The 24,315-nt window shown below is 34.2% G+C and overlaps 1 protein-coding gene across 1 annotated transcript in view; it reads left to right on the forward strand.

The window, feature by feature from the left end:
• The window catches only part of ADGRB3 (adhesion G protein-coupled receptor B3), a 907,908-nt gene that overhangs the window by 489,034 nt on the left and 394,559 nt on the right, over positions 1-24,315 (forward strand). The window contains exons 12-13 of the mRNA XM_044676017.1: positions 22,420-22,569; positions 24,103-24,178. Coding sequence (XP_044531952.1) covers positions 22,420-22,569; positions 24,103-24,178 — 226 coding nt within the window. The remainder of the gene's footprint in view (positions 1-22,419; positions 22,570-24,102; positions 24,179-24,315) is intronic.

Raw genomic sequence — 24,315 nt, forward strand, 5'->3', positions numbered from 1 at the left:
ATCAAGATCAACAGTATCAGGTTGCAGAGAGCTCAAGAAGAGTGAGAATTCCAAAAAAAAAAAAAAAAAAAAAACCAAAACCATTAGATTCGACAAGAAATCATTAAAAATTGTGGTGAGAAAAGTTTTGTTTGAATGATGAGATTGAAAATCAGACTACAGAGCATTAAAAAGGGAATGAGAAAAAAGAGAATGGAGAAATCAAAAGTAGTAGAAGGCCTCAAAGGAAGAGAGATTACTGGTGGTGGCAGAGAGATAGCCTGGAAGTAATTAGTGAAGAGCAAGTATTTCAATTCCCTTACCTCAGTAAGAGAAATGAGGGAAAGTACAAGTAGTATTGGAAGTTATGGCCAAGGAGGCTGTCATCAGGAGGCTCCAGGTTTCAGGGAAAGCATGAAGAAGGAAGGAGTAGAAAAGGAAAAAAGGACTAAGATGAATTTAAGTGTTCTACCTATGGGACAGATATTCCATAGAGTACAGTGGAAGGGATGCACAGCTTTTAAATAAAATATTGTAGAACGGGATGGCTTACAGGAATGGAAATAAGTAAGAGTCAGAGAATAGGGTTCAAATAATAATAGCCAGCATTTCAGAATCAATGTGATGAGAAGGATATGGACAGGCAGGACTTGATCATTGAGCTTTACATTCAGGTAAGAAACAAGAATAGTCCCATGATATGTACATTATGCACTGGTTAAGTACATCCTCTACCACCTCACCCCTAGGAGGCAGTTTTAGTAATCCTTTTCCAAAGGATGATGTGATTTTATCCCTGCCACACTCCCTTTGGAGTCAGAGAGACTCAGATTCAAAGTCAATTTTGAAAACACAAGCTTTGTGAATCTGGAAACAGCATTTAACCTATCAGTGCAATGCAGGAAACTTTCTCAAACAACAATTTATAGAATTGTTACATATCTGCTTTGGTACACTATTTCTTTCCCTAAAGTTCCTACAAAATCCTACATCCAATGAAAATATCTTGTTTGTAGAGGCAGCATGCAAGATTTAAGATAAATTGAACTTAATGTCAGAGAAAATGAGTTTGAAATTTGGCTCTTGGACAAGTCACTTATAACCCCCCTGGTACACAGTTCCTCACTTGAAAAATGATGGGTACCAAGATCCCTTCTAATTCTAAATTATGCTTCAACACCATACAAATCAGTTCCTTATCATATCACATTATTTCTGATATTATGTCTTCTTCTGTTTTCTTTTTTTTCTTTTTAAACCCTTGCCATCTGCCTTAGACTCAATACTGTGTATTTGTTCCAAGGCAGAAGAGCTGTAAGAGCTAGGCAATGGGGATTAAGTGACTTGCCTAGGGTCACACAGCTAGGAAGTATCTGAGGGCAGATTTGAATCTAGAACCTCCCATCTCTAAGCCAAGCTCTCAATCCACTGAACTACCTAGCTGCCCCACCCCTTTTTTCTTATATGGCTATTATCTATTTCAAAGAGAAGAAATATTTGGTGTCAAAGATGAAGAGTTCTTTATATAGCATCTTTATAACTATAGAAGGAAAAATTAGTGTTAGTAAATATTTTTGTATTAATAGTATAACAATGTATAAAATGAAGGGTAGCTAGGTGGCACGGGGATATAGTGCTAGGTATTAAGTCAGGAAGACTCATTTTCTTGTGTTCAAAATCAGGTTTCAGACACTTATTAGCTATGTGACCTTGGGCAAATCATTTAACTCTGTTTGCCTGAATTTCCTCATCTGTAAAATATGCTAGAGAAGGAAATGGCAAACCACTCCAGTATCTTTGCCAAGAAAATTCCAAATGGGTTTTCAAAGAATCTGACACAACAGAAAATTACTGAACTATAATTATATAAAGTGAAAGTGACAATTGTCAGAAGCATTATTTCCTGACTTCTTTTTGATATTCATTGGTTTAACATTACTGTCATTAGCAGAATTAGCCTCTTAAGCCATTAAGTTTAATGGATAAAAGTTCCATGATTTGGCCATTTTGTTTGTTTTTTGCACATTAAATAAAAATGGGCACAAACACACCAATATTTGTTATAGCTAGTGTCTTATTCTTCTTGTCTTTCTAAAAATAATTCTATAGGTGAAAATGTTAACAAACTTTTCCTCTCTGTTCTAAATTAAAAAAATACATTTATCTTTTCCAAGTAGACCTTTTCTTCCAACTCCATCATTTCCTCTATTTCTTGTAAGCTTTTATTCTCCACATTTTGTTTAAATAACCTATACCTCTTTGTCCTATGCTTGCTGAAAGTGATCTTTAGAGATTACTTACTGCAGAGAAAAAAGTGTGTATACTTTTTCATCTTAGAGTGTCCTTTTTGTTAAATTATTTTTAAGTCCTGTTACATTTCTGCACATTTTAGCAAGAACTCTTTCTATTAATTTATTATCCAAAATAACAGTGGACACTTGCTGTCAGGCTGAGGAAATCTCCTTAGAAATCCCATTTCAATACTAAGAAGTATGAAAATGCTTCTTTCATATCTTATGTTTAAAATAATTCACACTAAAGTATAGGTAATCCTTTTCTCCTGGTTTACCAGCACATTATATATCATTCCCCAAAGTAATCCAAGAAAACATTAATTTTCTTTTCACTTATAAAAGCTCTGAGATCAGAATTGACGTAAAACATTCTGCATTGTATCAATGCTTCCAAATTTGGTGGATATTTTCCATAGAACCTTTAGAATTTCTCTTTAAAAGTCTTGCTTTATAATAATGAGCAATTTACCAGAATTCCCTTGCCTCCAGGTAAGAGATAGAGTGACTTAGTGTACAAAGAACTAGACTTTGAACCATGAAGAGATAGGTTCAAATTCCACCTCTGACATGGGCTGGCTGAGGTACTCAATTTACCTCTTAAATTAAATGTCCAATTTCTATTCCTTACTACTTCTATTACATTGGACAATCTTGTTAATTATCTGATATGACCTGAAGGAAAGCCTACCCCTTTGATCAACCCTTTTATCAAGGTAAAAAAAAAAAAGGCCACTGTATATTTTTGTTTTACTTTTCAATACTGTTCTTCAGGATTTCAGTATCTTCTTTTGCTGATAAAAGTGAAATGTTCAATCAAATTTGTGTTGCTCAGGAGGCCCCAGAGAGTTCATCATGGAAATGAAGCACTGTTTTCTTTTTAGTTTTTTAAAAAAACATGCTGATTGGTTTATTGGTGGTGGGTTTATTAATTTATTTGTTCTTCATTCTTTCTCAAATTGGTCAAAGAACTAAAAGTAAATATTTGACTTTACTCTTTTTCTATTTCACTCTCTCCAGTAAGGTAATTGCATATTTGTTTCAGAGAAGCAAAAGTAACACATGCAAAACCCATTTGGAAAGGATGCAATAAAATTTGAAGATCATAGCATCAAAGATTTAGACCTCGAAGGAAACTTACAGTCCATCTAATCTAATTCCTTCATTTTACATAGGAGGAAACTGAGGCTCGTAAAGGTTTAATAAGTCACCCAAGGTCACACAGATGATATATGGCAGAGCTGAATTTCAAACCCAGGTCATGTGACTCAAACCCCAGTCTTTCACCTGTGTCCTATTTTCTCTGCATAGAAAATGGTTGCAAAAGGCAGTGAAAAGGATGGTCTTTACTATGACTTCTCAGAAACTCAAGTCAAATAGCTGAAAAGACGAGTATTTAAAATGGTTGTCAAAATAGAGTAGATTTTAGGGTTTTCTTTAAACATATTGTACAAATGATCCATCATTCTTTCAGCCAGGCTGATGCTACATTTTGTTTTTATTTTGTTTTTCATAGAAATGTAGTTCAAGATCTACTGTCTGTCAGAGCATTTCCCTTCCCCCCATATCCAAATGCTTAGAAACTGAGTTACAGATTATTTTTAATTACTTTTCTAGTATACAATATGGAGCTCAGCAGGGGACATCTTAATTAACATTCTGTTATAGTATAATTTGGAAAAAGGAGAAAGTATCTTTGCTTAGGATGGGTTCTCTATTCATCTCAGAGACCCTGTTATCTATTCCCAGTAGCGAGAGGGTTGCAGAGAGCAATGGGGCATAACAGCTGAATGGGAAATGGTTCTATTTCTCAGTTCATTCTTGGTCAGGACTTCTCCCTAAGACCAGTTGCATTATTTAGTTGAATTTATCTTTATAGAACATAAGATGAGCTTACATCTAAATGTAAGTAAACATTCACGCAAACATATATATAAAAAGTCTGAAGTCAATTAGAAATGATTTAAGGATTGTTTATTGAAATAGTACATACCTATTTCTATATTCGTGAGATAATTAGTTGTTTACTCATAATGTTACTTGAAAAGAGCACTTTCTGTCTGGTATTCAAATATTTACTAATTCTTTTTTTTACCTTGAAATCTGTATGAACGTGAAAACATTTTAAAATTCTCTTCTCTGATTCTAATCATCTCTTATCGCTATAACTGTCCAACTCTCTAGCAATAGTTGTCTAGTATCTATAACAAAAAACAGTAAGAGATGCAGTTTCAGCGAGCCTTCTTCCCAGAGTTACTAGAACTCCTTAAACCCCAAATACACCCTTTTGGTTTCCACTTTGTCACCTGACTTTGACCTGCAGATCCAAGAAATTATGGCATGTGCAGCAGTCACAGGCCAGTAAAACCAACTCAGTAGACAGCCCAAACCAGGCTGAGCTTAGGAAACAGCCCTCAAACCAACTGGTGAGTTAAGGAAATGCTTATCAAAGCATGTGAAGATTTCTACTAGTGGAATGAGAAGCGAGAACAATTCTGTTCCAACTTCCATGTAGATAGCTGAAGCAGACACATGGAGAACTCATAGCTTGGTCAGACATAGAAGACCTCCAAGTCATCCAATGTGTCCCAGGCCATTGCCAGTAATTTTGACTTGTGTCTTGTCACTGGACACCAGTAACTAGAAGAGAAAGAGAGGCTGATGACTGTGCAACACTTCCTCACTTATATCCAATTCATATTAGTCAGGACATCACTTCATTACTTTATTTATTTTACACATACCCTGACCCCAACTTCATGATGTTCATTACTTTCCCAAAGAATGAAAAACAACAATTTAAATTTTGCTGACTTCTTCTTTCCTTCCCCCAACCATTTTCTTCATTTTTCCAAATTGAGAGTTTCACTTGATTATTTTTCTTCTCTGTGACTGTTCCCTAGAAATCACTGTTGAGTCCCTTCTCTTCTCCACAATCCTTTCGTACTCTTAAACACAAAAATGATCACAGATCCTAATGTGAAATTAAGCTGAACCTTTAATAAAAAATAATTAAAGGAAATGAGGATTTCTAAAGAAAATGAAAATTTGTCTCAGCACAAAAATATACTTCAATTACTGGTGACATAGTCAAATAAATTACTACTATACTAGCCAGAATGTTATGTCTGAGTGTATATATATATATATTATGATGGGAATGATTTCCTCCAAAAATTCTCTCTAAACTCCAACCACAAAGAGAAAGTCCAAAAGTGAACTGAATAAAAGGCAATGAAATTGAATTTGCTCTCATATTTCATAGAGAATTACTTAGATGGGGCTCTTAAATTTATAAAGTTATTGTCTTATCAATTAACATATTGCTGATTTAACAGTTTATTCTACCATAATTATATTGGCCAAATATACAGTTGCCTCCTGTTTCAAAAACCATGTTCCAAACAAATGTTCAAGGAGAAAAGTCAATATAATTTTTCTCAGATATGACCCATCTCTTTCATTTCCTTAGTGCTAATTGGGGCAATTATACTTCCTTTTTTAACATATAAGAAAGAGCTATTGCTTCTTTAATTTTGTAACATGTTCCCATAAAGAACATAACCTTCAAATTTGCAGTGTTAAATTTTACAAATCATTGCCATGAATATATAAAATCTAGTTGTGCTACTTTAGTCTGTTTTGCATGCTTGTTTTCAAAATACTTTATAACTGGTATCCAATTATTTTAGTTTCCATTAAAAACATGTTAAATATTTTTAATTTAGAGATAAAAAGAATAATTCATGAGAAGTTTTCATAAAAGCATGACAACAGTTCAGTAACAGAAGGGCTAAAACCTCAAACTCAATATAGCCATAATATTTTCTGTAATTCTAACCATCAGAAAGTGTTACAATCATGCTGATATGGGAAAAGACTATTAAATATTATGTCACTGTCATTTTTGATTGCCCATTACTGAAGGGAATTATTTCAGCCAAACCACCTGGAATTCAGACTATATTTGCCAAATTGTAATAAATGGAATGATTTCATTTATTCTGACAATGCAATAAAGCTTGTGCAATTGGCAGAATTAAATGCAATTCTATTAAAAATTTATTGATAATGTACTTAGAATACTCTGAAAAACTAAGTACAGATTTAATAACTGAGTCAGGACCTTTGTTATGTTTGTGAATCTTTAAAAATAATTGCAAATAATTCATCAGCTGGGTATGGCAGTAGATAAAGCACCAGGCTGGAATTCATGAAGATCTGAGTTCAAATACAACTTCAGACATTTTCTAGCAAGGTGGCCCTGAGCAAGTCATTTAACCTCTCTTCGTCTTAGTTTCCTCAAGTGTAAGGGAGGATAGTAGTAGCATCTACCTCCCAGGATTGTTGTGAGGATCAAATGAAATAATAATTGTAAAAGATAATGCAATGCCTAGACGTAGTAAGCACTTTATTGTTTTTGTTGTTCTTATCATCATCATTATCACCATTTCTTTTACTGCCTGGGCCTTCTTGAAATCCCTCCCTTCTTGACACTTGATTTCAAATCCTAAATGTATCATTTACTACTTGTGTGATCTTAGGAAAGTCATTAACTTTCACTGGACCTCAGTTTCCTCAGCTCTAAAATGATGGATTGACGAGGCCCTCAGAGCATCGCCAAAGCCCACCTTTGCTCTATAACCATCTTATAGGTTTAGAAGATCTATTTGTGTCCCTTTGCTCTAGGAATATAATCTATACTCCTATGAGCAATACTGTTCACTTCTTGGCTTTGCTCTGTGTTTTCCTTTACTGTCACTCTTGCTTTATCACAAAATGATTCCTGATCATTTCTCATAACCTTCACATGCTCTGCTTTGCCTTCTTTTCTCTGTTATCTTCAAAACCAAAACTCCCTTAACAACAGTGAAGCATGTAACCCATCTTGTGACAGAGGGCATGTGCTCAGGGAGGAATAAGATATTTTTATACAGTCATTATGAGAAATTGTTTTACCTGATTATACATATTTGTTGGATCAGCTAGCTAGCACGTGGAAAGAATGCTAGCATCAAAGTCAAGAAGAACAGAATTCGAATCTTGTCTCAGACACTTACTAGCTATGGCATCTCAAACCAGTCATTGACCCTGTCTGCCCTAGTTTCCTCATATATAAAAATGAGCTGGAGGAGGCAATGGTGAACCACTCCAGGATCTTTGCAAAGAACACTTCAAATGAGGTTACAAAGAGTCAGACATGATTGAAACATCTGAACAAGTGTGGGAATTTCTTTTATTTGACTATATTACAGAGATTTTTCTTTTTTTTTCTTCTCACTGAGAGGTGAGAAAGGAGGAAGAGTAAATTTATATTTTTAGTAGAAAAAAAAACCAAACTTGACTTCAAATAAACAGACTCCACCAAAAAAAAAAAATAAAACATGAGAATGAAATAGTGGAAAAAATCCTGGACCTAGGAATCTAGAATCTAATTCCAGTTTTACCACTAACTCTCTACATGAACATTGGCACATTCTTTACACTCTCTGGGATTCAGTTTCCTTTTCTGTAAAGTGAAAAATTTTTATTAGATAGTCTCTATTCCTTTTCTTCTTGTTCTTATTCTATAATCCTATGCACAGGTGACCTACAAGATCTTTTTTTGTTATAAATTCTATCTAAAGGTCTGTGCTCTCTTCAAGCATATTTTAATTTATTTTAAAAATGTATATTCTCTAAAAACTACACATACAGAGACAGGGTTTTGGGTGTATTTTGAAAAATAAAATATTAAATTATATTTTGACTAGCATACTTTTTTTTCTGCCTAAGCGAAATCTAAGATAGTGATGCTAACTATATTCTAAGGAGAGATTACCATCAGCAATTATTAATATTTATTATTTTTCAATGAGAGGGTTGCATAGTGGATAGAGTGTCAGCCTTATAGTTAGGAAGATAAGAATACAAGTCCTATATTTGACATACACTAGCTTTGTGACCAAGAGAAAGTCTCCTCTTTTTAGGAAACTTTAAACATCTTAAGTGACAAACAAGTTCCTGCGCTTCTCATCTGTAGGTAATTTCCCCAATCAAGAGTTCCATAACTAGCTAAAGTAATATATCTAGATTTAAAAAAAATCAATATTTTAAAATTTCACTATAGTCTCCTAGAATTGAAGCTCTGGTTCTTTTGTCTAGTATCATCAGTGGAATAATATATAAAAGCACTATGAAAATAATAAAATGCAATTCAACTGTTGGACAATACTACTATAAGTAGCAATAATAATAATAAATAGTTAGCTTTTATATAGTGTTTAAAGGTTTGCAAAGCACTTTTTTTTTTAACCCTTGTACTTCGGTGTATTGTCTCATAGGTGGAAGATTGGAAAGGGTGGGCAATGGGGGTCAAGTGACTTGCCCAGGGTCACACAGCTGGGAAGTGGCTGAGGCCGGGTTTGAACCTAGGACCTCCTGTCTCTAGGCCTGACTCTCACTCCACTGAGCTACCCAGCTGCCCTGCAAAGCACTTTTACATATATTATCTCATTTGATCATCATAAAAACCCTGAGAGGTATGGTATTACAGATGAAGAAACTGAAACTGGTAGAATTTAAGTCACTTGCCTAGAATCACACAGCTAGCAAGTGTCTGAAGCATTTGATTTGAGCTCTAATCTTCCTAACTCCTGGTATAGTGTTCATTCCACTGGGCCTACCTAGCTACCTCACTGTTATTTATTACTATTAATATATGGAAACATGTTCTTTTGAAGCAAACTATGATCTTGGAATTGGCCCAACTACAATGAAGTTAGTGTTTTTTTGTTTTTTAACCCTTAACTTCTGTATATTGGCTCCTAGGTGGAAGAGTGGTAAGGGTGGGCAATGGGGGTCAAGTGACTTGCCCAGGGTCACACAGCTGGGAAGTGGCTGAGGCCGGATTTGAACCTAGGACCTCCCGTCTCTAGGCCTGACTCTCAATCCACTGAGCTACCCAGCTGCCCTTTAGTGTTTTGTTAATGAAGATCTTACTCCTGTTCTTAATTTATCTTTCCCTTGAAGTGGGTGTTAAGTGATAATTACAAGTTGGTGAAGTTTATACACAAATTTTAAGAGTGAATTATTTTTGGACAATCCATATTTTTCTCTTTCTAATAAGGACAGATTTGGAATCTGAGCTTCTAGAATCAAATCCTTCCTCTACTACTTACTGTCTATGTAATCTTAGACAAGTCATATAACCTTTTGCTATTCAGTTTCCGCATCTTTAAATTGAAGGGGCTGAATTATATCATCTCCAAGGTCTCTTCTTGTTCTAAATCTATAATTCTATGATCCATCTTCAAAAAATTAATTTTACAATTATAAAACATATTGGACTAGCAATTAGAACTTTTTCCCCTTAGGAAAGTATATATTATTAGCAGTTAGGTGGCTTAGTGGATTCAAAGCCAGGCTGAGAAAAGGGAGGTCTTTGGTTCAAATCTGACCCCAGACTTCTAGCTGTGTGACCCTGGGCAAGTTACTTAACCCTCCTTGCCTAGCCCTTATCACTCTTCTGCCTTGGAACCAATACACAGTATTGATTCCAAGATGGAAGGTAAAGGATAAACCTCAGAGAGAAGGCACAAAGAAGAGGTTCATGTTTGTTAGCTTCCACGGGTATGGATATATAGAAATCACCCCCTGGTTCTTAACTGTAGCATCCTAGCTCCAAACATGAAGATTATAATTCTTAAATACCTGCTGAATTATGCAAAAGTCAAACGCGAAATATAATTTAAATGGGCACTTAAATAATATGTTGCCTTGCTTATATAAAATTGTTTAATAAATATGTGGCTCAATGTCTGGTAGCCCCGAAATCTACTTTAAGGGTGAATTTTACCTAGCCAAGGTCCTCTCTAATCCTCTTAACATTTACAAACCTGGTTCAACATGTTTTTCCTTTCTGTCTCAATCCTCTTGAATGTAAACTATTACCCTAATATTAAGAATGCCTCTAAAAGTTCTAACCTAGAAAAGACCTTGAATGAAGTGCAACTGGATTCACATTGACTATCATCTCCCCTTCAAAAGCTGTTTAAAAGTGAACTGAATTAAAACAAATATTTATCAAGCCCCTCATATAATAGTAGATTGGTTGATTCTCTTTTAATATAGCATATAATCTTTATATCTCTGTTATATCTAAAATAAATATCCCATTTTATATGTGTGTATGTGTATGTAACACATGCACTTTTTTGAAACTTTACTGATGGGACAGCAGGGGAGGTTTTTTTGAGTCATAACAGACTTAGTTTTGGTTACACAGGGAAATTTTCATGGAGAGATACAATAATCTAACCTAGCATTGTAAAATTCTGTTTAAGGTGTCTTATTTAGAACACTTTATGATTAATTCATACTAGGAGTAGAATCATGAGCTATTTAAGCAAAGACGTCAGGGCATTTACAAGACATGGCATTTGCAAGTATACTTTTAAAAATCACACTCTTTTATGAAAAATAAAGAGAAATTAGTGTGAGCTGCTTAAAAGTCTTTACTTCATTCTATCAACAGTGAGTAAGCAAATCAAAGGAAATAGTCAAGGAAATCAGAGTAAGAAGCTGAATCATTTAAATGAAATCCCCTTTTTTTAAATTTGGCATATTCAAAATTACCCTTAAAAAACTGGGACAAATTGACCTTGACCAGAACATGATATTTGGCTAGAATTTGTGTTTGTTAACAGTGTCTAGTGTGTCAGTGTATGAAACAGGGTGGGGAGGAGGAAAAGAAGTATGGTCAACTGTTAGGGCTGGAAAAGCTCTGACAGCATCCAGATTCCTCCCCAGACCCTGAGGAAACTCTGGATGCTAGTACATCTAGGCTTGGAAATTGATTGATTTCCCAAAAAAAGGAAAAAAAAATTGATGAGTTCTGAATAATGTATAACTTTCTGTTCTCTGACACTAATGGGGTATGCCCCAAACTCCCAGATTATTTAAATCCCTGCAAACTATAATGTATCATTAAAAAGTAACATCCTGAACCAGAACCCTTGCAATGACATGCAATTACTCACCTGTCTGCTTACCTGGTTTGACTAAACCCCAGTGACAGGAAATCAGATTATCTTGCCTCTTCTTTCTTTGCATTACTTTCACCTGGTGGGACTTTCATGTTTTAGGAAAGGACTGTTTTTATCTCTAGCTCTTTATAGCTCCTAGCAATGCTCCAAGGTCTGAAATGTTTTCTGAGGAAGGTGATATGGAAAAACTGTCCATTAGCATATCCTTCTCCCTTCTATTTAGTCCCTTCACTGTCTTGTTACTCTGCTGTGGGGAATGGGGTGGTTGGTTATGAGTTGAAACTCTATTGTAGAGTAATGAGTAGGCTAAGGAGGACTCAGGGTGTGGACCTATGAAATTTTTCTCCCTGTTGACTGTAGACAATTTACTGAAAAAATGGCCTTTATGTGACATTTTAAAGTTCGCAATGGGTTTTGACAAATACTATCTCATTGGAACATGATAGATACTAGGAGTTAGGTGCTATTATTATTCCCATTTTACAGATGAGAGAATTGTGACAGGTAGAGGCTAAGTGACTTAGACGTGAGTCCCATAGCTCATGTCTAAGGCTTGTTTTAGGAAATTAAAACTTTGGTGTTCCTGACTCTCTCTCTCCTTGGTGTCTAGCACTCTACTCATTGTATCATACTTTTTTTGTGTGTGTGATTTTGTGAGCATTGAAAAATAGGATAATAACACTTCATTTACAGAACTCAGAGGCTTATTGTTAGGATCACATAATGTAAAATATGTGACAAACATCAATGATTTCCTAAATATAAGTTGTTATTATTATTACCATTATTGTTGTTGTGGTGGTTATTGTTAGCACAGTACTTAGGACACTGGATTTAGAATGAGAAAGAGATGAGTTCAAATCTAGCTTTAGATACCCTCTAAATGATGCTGAGAAAGTTATTTAACCCTTGTCTTCCTTAGAATTCTCATTTGTAAAATGGAGACAATAAAAGAATATAGCTTCTGGGGGTTGTGAAGATTAAATGTGATGACATTTTAAAGATCTTTTTAAACCTTAAAACATTATATAAATCATTATTAATGTTGTCATCATTGTTACTCTTCTTGCTATTTTTGACACACTTTTGACAAAAGAATGGTGGGAAAAAGCATACTGACAGCATTTTCCCTGTCACTAGCAATTCCCAAATGAAACAAAGTAAGCATTCTCTCCACTGAAAGCAGGACAGCTAATACATCCTTGGCTTGCTTTAATGGTAATTTTGTCCTTCAAAAGGTTAAGGAACTAATGAGGGGAAACTGTTATTCTGGACCCAATTCCTACCAACAACAAGGCATGGTTTGATGATGCAGAAATGATGAGAACCTCGTGGGGAAGTAACAATGCTCTATCATAAGTTGTGATGGAGATAAAAAAAATCTGAGAATTAAATGAAATACATCCTCAAGATAGGGAGGACAGAAGATTTTATGGTTTTATTCAGAAAGGGTAGTCAGGAACTTTACAATGTAGGGTACCTTGGGCAAAACAAAACATTTACATTCTCTGGGCTCATTTCCTCCATTGAAAAGTGTGATATTCTGACTAATTAGCTCTAAATCTGTGATATGGTAATTTTGAACAATCTTATGGTTACCACATAACATACAAATTATATCTTTGGGACAGTGAACAAAAGTATGATTTTTAACAATCCCATCTAAGAGTAGCTACCTTGAACTATAAAATCTCATTGGTTTGCTTTCCTAACATGCTTTTTGTAAGTTTAACACTTTGCTCTTATTTTCCTTTAACTACAGCCTTACTTTTTATCTTTTATGCCATATTGCTTGATATATAATAATAGTAGCAAGCATTTACTTAGTGGTTTAAGATTTGCAAAGTGTTTTCAATATAATATCTATAACTAATATATGGACAGCTGGATCATAAGGTGGATAGAGTGCCAGAGCTCAAGTTAGATAGACTCATCTTTTTGAGTTCAAATCCAGCCTCAGAAACTTAAGCTGTGTGATCTTGGGCAAGTCAGTTAGCCCTGTTTTTCTCAGTTTCCTTTTCTGTAAAATGAGCTAGAGAAGGAAATGGGAATTCACTCTAGTATTTATTTTTTTCCAGCAATATGACTTTTAAAATTAATTAATAATTTAATTTAGATTTTTTGTATTCATTTTCAGAAAATATTTAAAATATTTTCATGTTCTTTCCCTCTCCTCTTCCCTCTCCTCTCCCTGAGATGACAAGCAGTTCCACTGGGTTATTATAAGTATCATTTTTCAAAACCTATTTCCATATTAATATTTGCAATAGAATGATCATTTAAAGTCAATATCCTCAATCATATCCCCACCGAACCATGTGAACAATCCTATGTTTTTCTTCTGTGTTTCTACTCCTACAGTTCTTTTTCTAGATGTGGATATCATTCTTTCCATAAGTCCCTCTGGATTGTCCTGGGTCATTGCATCTGTCTCTCTGTACAATGTTCTCCTGGTTCTGCTCCTTTTACTCTGTATCAGTTCCTGGGAGTCTTTCCAGTTCACAAAGAAATCCTCCATTTCATCATACCTTTCAGCACAATAGTATTCCATTACCATTATATACCACAATTTGTTCAGCCATTCCCCAATCGATAGACACCCCTTCATTTTCCAATTTTGGGCCACTACAAAAAACGTGACTATGAATATTTTTGTACAAATATTTTTTTTCTGTTGTCTCTTTGGGGTACACGAACCCAGCAGTGGTATTGTGGGATCAAAGAGCAGGCCGTATTTTAAAGCCTTTTGGACATAGTTGCAAATTGACCTCCAGAATGGTTGAATCAATTCACAACTCTACCAGCAATGTATTAGTGTCCCAATTTCGCCACATCTCCTCCAACATTTATTACTTTCCTTTAATATCATATTGGCTGATCTTCTAGGTGTGAGGTGGTACCTCAGACTTGTTCTGATTTTCATTTCTCTAATTAAGAGAGATTTAGAACATTTTATGTGTTTTTTGATAGTTTTGATTTCTTTATCTGAAAACTACCTATTCTTGTCCTTTGGCTATTTGTCAATTGGGGAATGGCTTGATTTTTTTTTTGTACAATTGAATTAGTTCCTTATAAATTTTATAAATTAGACCTTTTCCAGACATTTTTGTTATAAAGATTTTTTCTTCAATTTGTTGCTTCCCTTCTACTTTTGTTTGCATTTGTTCTATTTGTACAAAACCTTTTTAATATAGTGCATTCTAATATATTTGCCAAGAAAACTAGTCACCAAGAGTCAGACACAACTGAAATGACTAAATAACAATAACCAAGGACTATATGTTACTTCAAGGTTTACAAAGTAAAATAATAATACAAATAACTATTATAATAAAAGACATTTATATAACTCTTTAAATATATTTTTTATTTTTTAAAACCCTTACCTTTCATCTTGGAGTCAATTCTGTGTATTGGCTTCAAGGCAGAAGTAACTCTTTAAACATTGCAAAATACTTTTCATGTATTATCTTATTGATTCTCACAACAACCTTGTCATTTAGCTACTTGATTTATTATCATTTAGAGATGAGGAAAACTGAGTCTGGGAGAGGTTAAGTGACTTGCCCTGAACCACATTGTTGTTCAATTGTTTTCAGTTATATCCAACTTTTTGTGACCCTATTTGGGGTTTTCCATTTCCAAAACTGGAGTGGTTTTCCATTTCCTTCTTCCAGATCATTTTATAGATAAGGACACTGAAGTAAATAGTTAAATGGCTTTCCTAGGATCACATAGCTGGTAACTGTCTGAGGCCAGACTGACTTCAAGCTGGATATTCTATCCATTATGCCACCTACCCAGTAAGTATTTAAGCTAGAACTTGAACTCATGTTTCCTGACTCAAGATCAAGCACCTTCCAGTAGATAGCTACTGTCACCCAGATAAATCTAATATTTATAGAACTTTTACTTCCACAGCACCCCTATATTTACTGTAAAATATAATAGAAAAGAAGCAAAATCCCATCCTCAAATTGTCACCTGTATTTTAAAACTCAGAACCAATTTTAAACAGTTATTTCTGTATCTATGAGATATAAGGGTATTGAAAGCAGTACTGTGGAATTGTGACATGTGTCCTTAATAGGGCAGATCCTCTGTGGCTGCTATCATGAATAAGTATCCCAGTCATGGAGCTTACCCCAAATTGGTTGGAAGAGAGGAGATAATCAATACTTCTTTTCTAATCATTGAGTCAATACATCCTTTCTATCTTATGTTTGTCTTGTTTTTCACAGCCATTCAACTAAACATTTGATAATAATATTGAATAATGTTTTACACTAGAAATTGTTTAAACAACTGAGGAATTTTTCTTACATTGATAAACCATGATCCATTCTATAATTTGGTCTCAGTATAAGCACATGAAAAATGATCTGAACTTTTAAAACATTAGTAGCATCAATATGAAGAAAGTTTGGTTTTTTTTAAAGGAAACAGACAATTTCTAATGAGATCTAACAGTCTTTAACTATTTGGTCTTCATTTACTTTTATTTAAGTTTTCATCCATTTTTATACCAACCTTAGGATTTGACTTTTTTTTTCAGACCAGAGGCCCTTGACATATAGCATGAATCTTATTGGCAATCTGGTAAAACCTATGGAAGCTCTTCCTAAAATAATGTTTTAAATGAATAAAATAAGATCCCTACAATAACAACAGAAACAAGTTTTATTGGATGAAATACAATTATCAAAAAATTTAAATTTTACTGACCCTAAGTTAAGAACCTCTGATGAAGAGTCCCTGATGAGAAAGTAAGGTACTCGACTCTTCAAAGTGGACCAGCATCTGTTTTGCAACTCGTAGTAATAGAGAGCTAGAAGGAGTAGGGGGAGGGGACACAGGCAAATTAATTGATTTTTATAGAGTTACATGCATCACAATCAAGTCTTATTAGACACTATATAGCATTGATATAAATTTTTAAGTTAGCAAAGCAAAATATCTCTTCATTTATATCCTTACAATATCTCTAGTAAGTAGGTACGTATACTCCCCATTTTACAGATGAGGAAACCTAAACAGAGGTTATGTCCAAAGTAAGTATCTGAGGCTGAATTTGAACTCAGATCTTCCTGATTTCATATCTGATGCCCTATCTACTGCATCACATATCTTCCTGACTCTAAGGCTAGCTCTCCATTTACTGTACCACACTGTCAACTTTTATTTCAAGAAGATCTTTGCATACAGGTTGTTTATTTAGTGCCAAACAATAGAGGGCACAATAATAGGTACTTATGAATAAACTTCAGGAATAATTGCATGAAATGAAAAGTTCTCTGTTGTCTTGAGAGATGTAGAAATATAGTATGTGTCTCTGCAGTGCATCGATTCCCCTAATCTGTTGAGAGAAAAGATTTTTGTCTCAGATATCCTTATATAACTAAATAATCAAAAAAAACTCAATCCCTTTCTTCTGGCAATTTTTTTTATCAAAAGAAAAAGAGCAAGATTGAGTAAAATGAAGAGGTCTCATCTCTGAGCTCCCCTGGCGGCAAATTTTAGTACAGAAGGATGCACTCTCCTTATTTTAACTGTAATTCCTGCCTCTTGGACATCTAGATACGTTCAAAAAGATTAAATAATTAAAATGAAGTCTAAGGAAAGAGAACTATTAATTAGAATGAGAAATGAAGTCAGATACTTTATCAAGTGATAAAAATATATCATCAGTTTCCTCTACACTCCCAATTAACTTCAGCCAGTTAATTGACTATCAGCCTTTGTTACAATAGCACAACAGAATTGCCGAACAGCTACTATGTACAGTTAAATGCCTTAGGTGGAATACAAAGGCTCATGATCTTTGTACTCCAGGAGATTTATGAACTGTTAAAACAGTATGATATGCCCCTCCCAAAATAGGATGAGAAGGAATTGTTTTGCCTTTACTAGCTAGGAAAGATATTAGTGAGTAATAGTCAGCAGGCTCAACTCCAGGCTAATAAAATTGTGTATTTCAATCCCTTTCTATATTACTTTGTTTTTCTTTATCCTTCATCTGTCTGTCTTTGCCTCCTCTTTCTGATCTTGTCTCTTTCTCTCTCTGTCTCCTTGTCTCTGCCTCAGTCTTTTTTTGTCTCTAACTTTATGATCTTGTCTTTCCAATTCTCTTTGTTTATCTCTCTAGCTCTCTTTTTCTGTTACCATGTCCTTCTTTGAGTCTCTCTGTCTCTACTGTCCATTTTTTATCTCTGTCTCTGGTCCTGTCTTTGTCTCTCTGTCTCAGACTCTCTGTGTGTCATCTCTCTCTGTCTCTCTCTCTCTGTCTCTGTCTGTCTGTCTGTCTCTCTCTCTCCTCTCATCTCTCACAAAAATATATACACACACACGACATGGAGAAGGGAGGTTCATTCTGAGATGCTGTGAGAATTTGAAGAAAAAATGATGCTTTGTTATGTTGCCCACTCAGTGGAAAAGTATTGAAATTGCAAAATGAAAATGCTGCTAGTTTTCCCCAAGGTCCATCCATGTTGAGTCACCTGCTTTTATTGCAGAAAATTTAGATCTAGTGTTGTAATGAAAACATGATACAGTGTATCAAGAATAATTCTTATAGCTGTGAAAATGTGCTTATTTGTTCAGGGACATGGTACCCTTTGAGACTCCTTCCAAACACATAATTTTTTCTGAGAAGTTTCAGTACCATTTTTTGGAGAAAAGACACCTCAACACAAAAACTGCTGTGATTTGGTTCTAATGCATCGATTATTTTCATAGTCTGGTGATTTAATGTAGAGTATACAAAGTGTACAATGTAGAGTGTACAAAGCTCTTTATCTTTATATTATTCCACTGACTGTAAAATCCACACCTTCATTTTCTGATACAGTATAAAGAATTGATTTTAATTCATCAAATTCTTTATATTTGGAATTCAGTTAACTTAAGTATTTCCTTTTCCCCTAAAGACCACTTAAGCCTAGCTCATGTTGTACATATCTTTTAAAAAATATTTTATAGAGACATCACCCAACACATTGAAGGTCTTTCTGGCTCTTGTATTGTCATGAGAACCTACAGAGTTCTAGAACTATCTATATTTTCCCTTCGTTGTTGTTCATCATCCTTGATAATAACTTTTATCATATTTCTTTTATTCAAGCTATCACTAGTGATATCACCCTTGGAAAAGTAAAGATATTGTGATGATTTGCAGGGTGATGTTTCAGCCATCATCAAACCTCAGGATCACATTGACTTTTTTAATGGATGAAATATTGAAATCATTATTTTGTATGCAAAACTGTTGGTGATATATAATATAGTCAAACCATAAAACAATGTTTATCGAACACTTACAATGTTCAAGGCATTATGAGGTTAAATATGCAGGGGTTCACATCCTAGACCTACCACTTACTACTTTGGTGTCTTTAAACAGCTCATTTCCTAACACTGGGCTTCATTTTCCTCATATATAAAATTAGGGGATTGATCTGTTACTTCTATGGCACCTTTTGGCTCTAAATTTAGGACTCTACAATTATCGTGTAAAGGTTTTTCTCTTGTGACTTTGGCATTTTACTTAGTAAAGTCCTTGCAATATGATCATCAGTAGACAGACTAGAATGTCATGGAGAGAGACAGACAGACAGACAGAGACAGACAGACAACACTTATTAAGTGCTTACTAAATGTCAGGTATTGGGGATGCAAATAGAAATTTATCACTACCCTATTGTTGTTCAGTCATTTCAAACTCTTGTGACTCCATTTGGGGGCTTTCTTAACAAAAAACAATGTGATGATTTTCTATTTCCTTCTCCAGCTCATTTTACAGATGAGGAACTCAGTTAAGTAGGTAATAGACCTAGGGTTAAATGACTTGACCAAGGTCACACAGCCAGTGTCTGTGTCTGGATTCAAACTTTTAAAGATGAATCTTCCTCATTCCAAGTCAAGTGTTTTATCTACTGTACCACCTTATTGCCCTGAGGTATAAACTCCAATGGGACAATAATGCATAAAGTTGAGCTGGAAAGACAAGAGGTGGTATATTACATAAGGGTATGGAAGTGGCCAAGAAGTGAGGTAGAGGAATGGAAATGGTCAAACCATACCATTCACAGCCCCCAGTGTCTCCAGGGTTAGAGGCCAAGTTGGAAATGATAATTATTGATTAATCTGGATTTGGAAGGAGCATTTAGCCTATTTTATAACTGAAGAAATTGAGGCACAGGGAGATTAAGTGACTTTATCTCCCAAAATGATCCTATGAGGAAAGAATTTGACAAAAAAAAAGTTATCCTCCTTCATATTTGTATTTTTCATACTTAAGAATTTGCAGCTAAATAAAACTTTTGTACACTTACCTTAAATTAAGCATTTGTTGACTACAATGTCTAGTCTTCATCGGTGTGAGAAGTTCATTATATGAGATGAATTTATATATTACTACTGAGATTCCAGGCCAAAGTCTCATGAAAACAGACTGGGAAATGTGACTTAGTTTCAGTTAAAGCAATATAGTGGGTTGAAATTATACTCTCCTTTTGGAAATCTTTTACCTTCCTTTGGCCCAATGAGTATAAAAAGTTGGAAAGTACTTCATACCTTAGGGAATAGTAACTTTCACCTCGCTTTTTAAATAATGGAGTAAAAATAGATGACTTTCATATACCCTTCATTCCCTGTAGACAATATTCATAATAAAGAGAAGAAATAAGTTCTTCTAAAACCCCTAGGGAAATTGAATCTAGGGCCATGGGATTTCCAGGAAGAATGCATTATTTCCAAATGCTGAGTAAAGTTTGATGAATGCTGCTAGTAATATATGATTGAGGTAGTAGAATCCTGAAGCATATTTTCTATTTCCAGTGGCACTGAAGAATTTTCACTATTCTATGATTTGCTGTTTTTTGTTTTTTATAACAAAATATTGATCATCAAACATTGAATAATTATTTACTATATTATAAATGCATGGAATAAAATTTAAAAGCAAAAACAATATACTACCTTCAGTGAATTATCATTTTGATAATAAAGCCTTAAATCTAAGCGCTTTTAGTTTTTAACATCCAAGCACAGCAATTTATATCTATTATTTATTAGACTGTGACACACGATGTTCTCTTTTCATAAAATATCATTTGGGATTTCATTTGTCCCAACATTTAAAGACTCATATGATTTTAGATATCCTTCAGGCCAGTTCTCTCATTTTGCCAATAAGGAAAAGACAAACCCAAATGCAGTGATCTTGCTATTCCCCAACACTGTCTCTTCATGCCAAATTACAGCCCAGGGGAAAAAAAATGTATCCTGTGCTGTAAACCCTAAATAATAGAGGTTCGAGATGAATAGCTTGAAGAATCTTTAAGTACAGTTTCACTAATGTTATACTATAATAGATAACCAATTTAATTTGGAACTAAGAGCCAGTTGTCAAGTAATACATTTATAGAGCTAATAGTTAACATCTTAATTTTATTCTCCTCAACTTAAATTACGATTTCTTTTTAAATGAAATCTACTTCTGAGATGCCTAATGGATTTTTACTTTAATTTTTCTGTTGTGTTAGCTTTTATAGCTTTCTCCCACTGTCTTTCAGTTTAACCCCTCTCTGGAACACTTGCAAGAAAATATTAGTGGAGATCACAGTATGGACCCACCTGAAATTAAGTGAATGGCATTATCTTAACTGCAAATTGATTAGAAAATACAGTTAAAGTAATCATCAACATAATTGGTCTGAGTTATGAAGGAAGAGCTTTTGATTTTGGAGGAAGACTTGTGTTCAAGTTCTGGTTTTGCCCCTTCTTACCTGTGTGATTTGGACAAAATATCTTCAATTTACTTTAAATTTTTTTAATCTGTAAAATGAGGTTGATCTGGATGACCTCTAAGGTCCCTTCCATCTTTGTATCTATTATCCTTTGATATATTAATTTTAACAAGTCTATCATTTTCTTCAAAGTAACCCGGATTTTCCTTGAAACTAATGCTTGCTATGACATTTCAGTGTCAGATTTTTACAAGCAATGATAAGACCAGTTTATATAAATCTTTTAGTTATAAAAAGAAATTATTAAAATGGGGTAAACAGACTTATTGCCATGGCCATCTTAAAGGATTCACAAATTAGCTAAGTCTGAAAGTTCATCAATTCTGTTCTGACTCAGTTTTCTCATCCATATAAGCAATGATCACTATTTATCTGGCAAGGTTTTTTTTTGAGCAGCTAAATTGAGAGAAAGTCTTTGTAAACAATTAAATACATGATCATTCATACGCTATGATGGAATCACCTAGAGAACTGAAGGATTTGCTTTTCTTTTTATGTCTTATTGATATCTCTTGTCTTTATGTTGTAGCTATGGCAAAAAACATCCCCTCCAGCCTGAACCTTTCCTTGTGACAAAATAAAACAATTGAGTAAAGACAATTGTTACAGTGACCATATAAGATAATCTAGATATTTTTCTGCCCAAGTCTGATTTTCAAAATAGAATGATAATACAGATGAAAATAAAATTGTTTTTTTTTCTCCTGTGGGTAGGACTTGAAACAAGAACAAATACACATATTCACACAAACTCCCATAAAGTTGAGTTTTTTCCATAATAATTGTTTGCAAAGAAACTCATTTTTATTATTAAACTATCTTTCTCAAATGCCATTGTATCTGCCTTGGTGAAGTTAAAATTGTTAGGGCTGCACTAGCCTGACTCCAACAATTCTGTCTCCAAGGGTAATTTTTTCCAGCATGTTCTTTACCAGAAGGACTAGAAGGTCGCTGGAAATACAAAGCATACCAATAGACAATATGTGTGTGATTGTGTGAATATAAACATATCTATATGGATTTACTATACTTTCTCTGGTCTATTAAAATATACTTTAGCAAATAACTAGAAACAGATATCATTTTACTTGGAAATATTTTGATTCATCCTACTATCTTTATTTCCTTTCTTTATGGATAAAAAAGAAAGTATACTGAACCAATATATATAGCTTGGTTCTTGAAGATATTCTTAAATTCTAGTTCATTTTAATAGTCCTGTACCTTTTGCCTTAATTTGAATGCTTTTGTTGCTGTCATGTGACTATGTTGAAATGTCAAGAGGGACTCTATTGATTCTGGGATTTTTCTTCATAGTGGCTAGTATTCAGAAGCTTCCTGCAGCTTCTGTTCTAACAGACATCAATTTCCCAATGAAAGGAAGGAAAGGAATGGTCGACTGGGCAAGAAACTCAGAAGACAGAGTGGTTATTCCTAAAAATATCTTCACACCAATGTCATCAAGAGGTAAGGGTACATTGGATGACCATGTGACCAATATTTTATCTTATTTTTGAATACATTATTGTATTATTGGAACCAAAAATAAAGAACTTAAGATAAGATAAAATTCCATGTAAAATGATCAATATTAAACTCCTCCTTTGAGCAAAGCATTGTGCTAAGTATTGGGAGAATTTAAAAAAAAAAAAAAGGTTCCCAATCTCAAGGAGTTTATAGTTTACTGGAAGTGGGAAACATGCAACCAACTATATAGAAATAAGATGTATACAGGACAAATTGGGGGCAGTCTCAGACGGGAGACACTAAAATTGAGGAGGATTAGAAAAACATTTCTTGCAGAAATTATGACTTTCAGTCCTAAAGAAATGGGGCATTAGAGGTGGAAATGAGAAGGGAAAGAGAGCCAGGCATGGGGGACATTTAGTGAAAATACTTAGACCCAGGAAATAGAGTGTTATGAGCAAAGAATAGCCAGGAAACCTACTGTATCATAGGATAATAGAATAGTTTCCATAAGTGGAAGAAAAAAAATAAAATTTTGTTACATATAATTTTTTAATTTCTCAAATGCATTACATAGGCCAGAACATGTTTGTCTATCCTATATGGCTCAAAATGTCTGGGATAAATGTCTTGGTTCCATGAAAATAAAAGTAAATTATGAGAAACCAGTACATATGAAAAAATCCTATATTTGGAAGAATATATTTTGCATACCACAGTTAAAAGTATATTTTATTTGGAGTCAGAAAAGAAGAATTTAAACCTTGGTTCTTCTAATTATTTCCCGTGTGACATTAGGCAAGTCTCTTACCTTGTATGGAACTCGGTTTCTATAGCTATAAAAGGAAGGTTCTGTCCTAAATGAACACTAAGGTCCCTCTCAATTCTCATTCTAGCATCCTGTGATTTTCTGGAATTAACACATGTTTTCAAAAGTTTCTCCTATCAAGTGAAGGGATGGTACTTATGGCTACTTTTGGCTTAAAATATTTGCTCTATGATTTTATGATCCTAGGCTTAATTCTCCCCTTTATACTCTTGATATCATCCATGGCTCCTCCAAAACCTTCAGAAAAATTAACATTACTTTAACCTTTTTTCACCAGTTACATATCTGTGACTGCCATTAAAGCATATATGTTAGGAGTAGAGCAGTAGAAGAAACAATGTAAACTCTGGTATATACCTGCTCTCTCTCCTGTGGCCCATACAGCAGAGAAATGAAATAACCATCCCTAAAATCAGTCAGCCAGTCAGTCAAGCAACATTTATTCAATGCCTACACTGTGCCAGGCACGAGGCTAACCACTGAGAATATAAAGAAAGGAAAAATAAAATCTCTACCCTTAAGTAGTCTACATTTTAATGGGAGAGACAGCAAGACGAGAGAAGAATCTGACCTGTTCAACCTTAATATTGCTTCCATGAGTGCGGGCAGTGTAGAAAAACTGGGGTTATTAGACTAGGTTGTATTATTTCAAAATATACCATTCTTCTTGATATTGTATTAATACATTTATTTTTTCCCTTTAGAATTAGATGAATCTTCTGTGTTTGTCCTTGGAGCAGTTCTATATAAAAATTTAGACCTTATTTTGCCTACTTTGAGGTAAGAAAAAAAAAAGCATAAAGATGCTACTTATTATAGGTCATATTATGAAAAAGGGCAACTCATTTCTCATGGGTTTTGGTAAACATGAGGAGTTTCTTCTTGTTATTTTCCAAATGAGATATTAAATAATTTTA

Source organism: Gracilinanus agilis, chromosome 4, assembly GCF_016433145.1.
Source record: "Gracilinanus agilis isolate LMUSP501 chromosome 4, AgileGrace, whole genome shotgun sequence".
Classification (NCBI taxonomy): Eukaryota; Metazoa; Chordata; class Mammalia; order Didelphimorphia; family Didelphidae; genus Gracilinanus; species Gracilinanus agilis.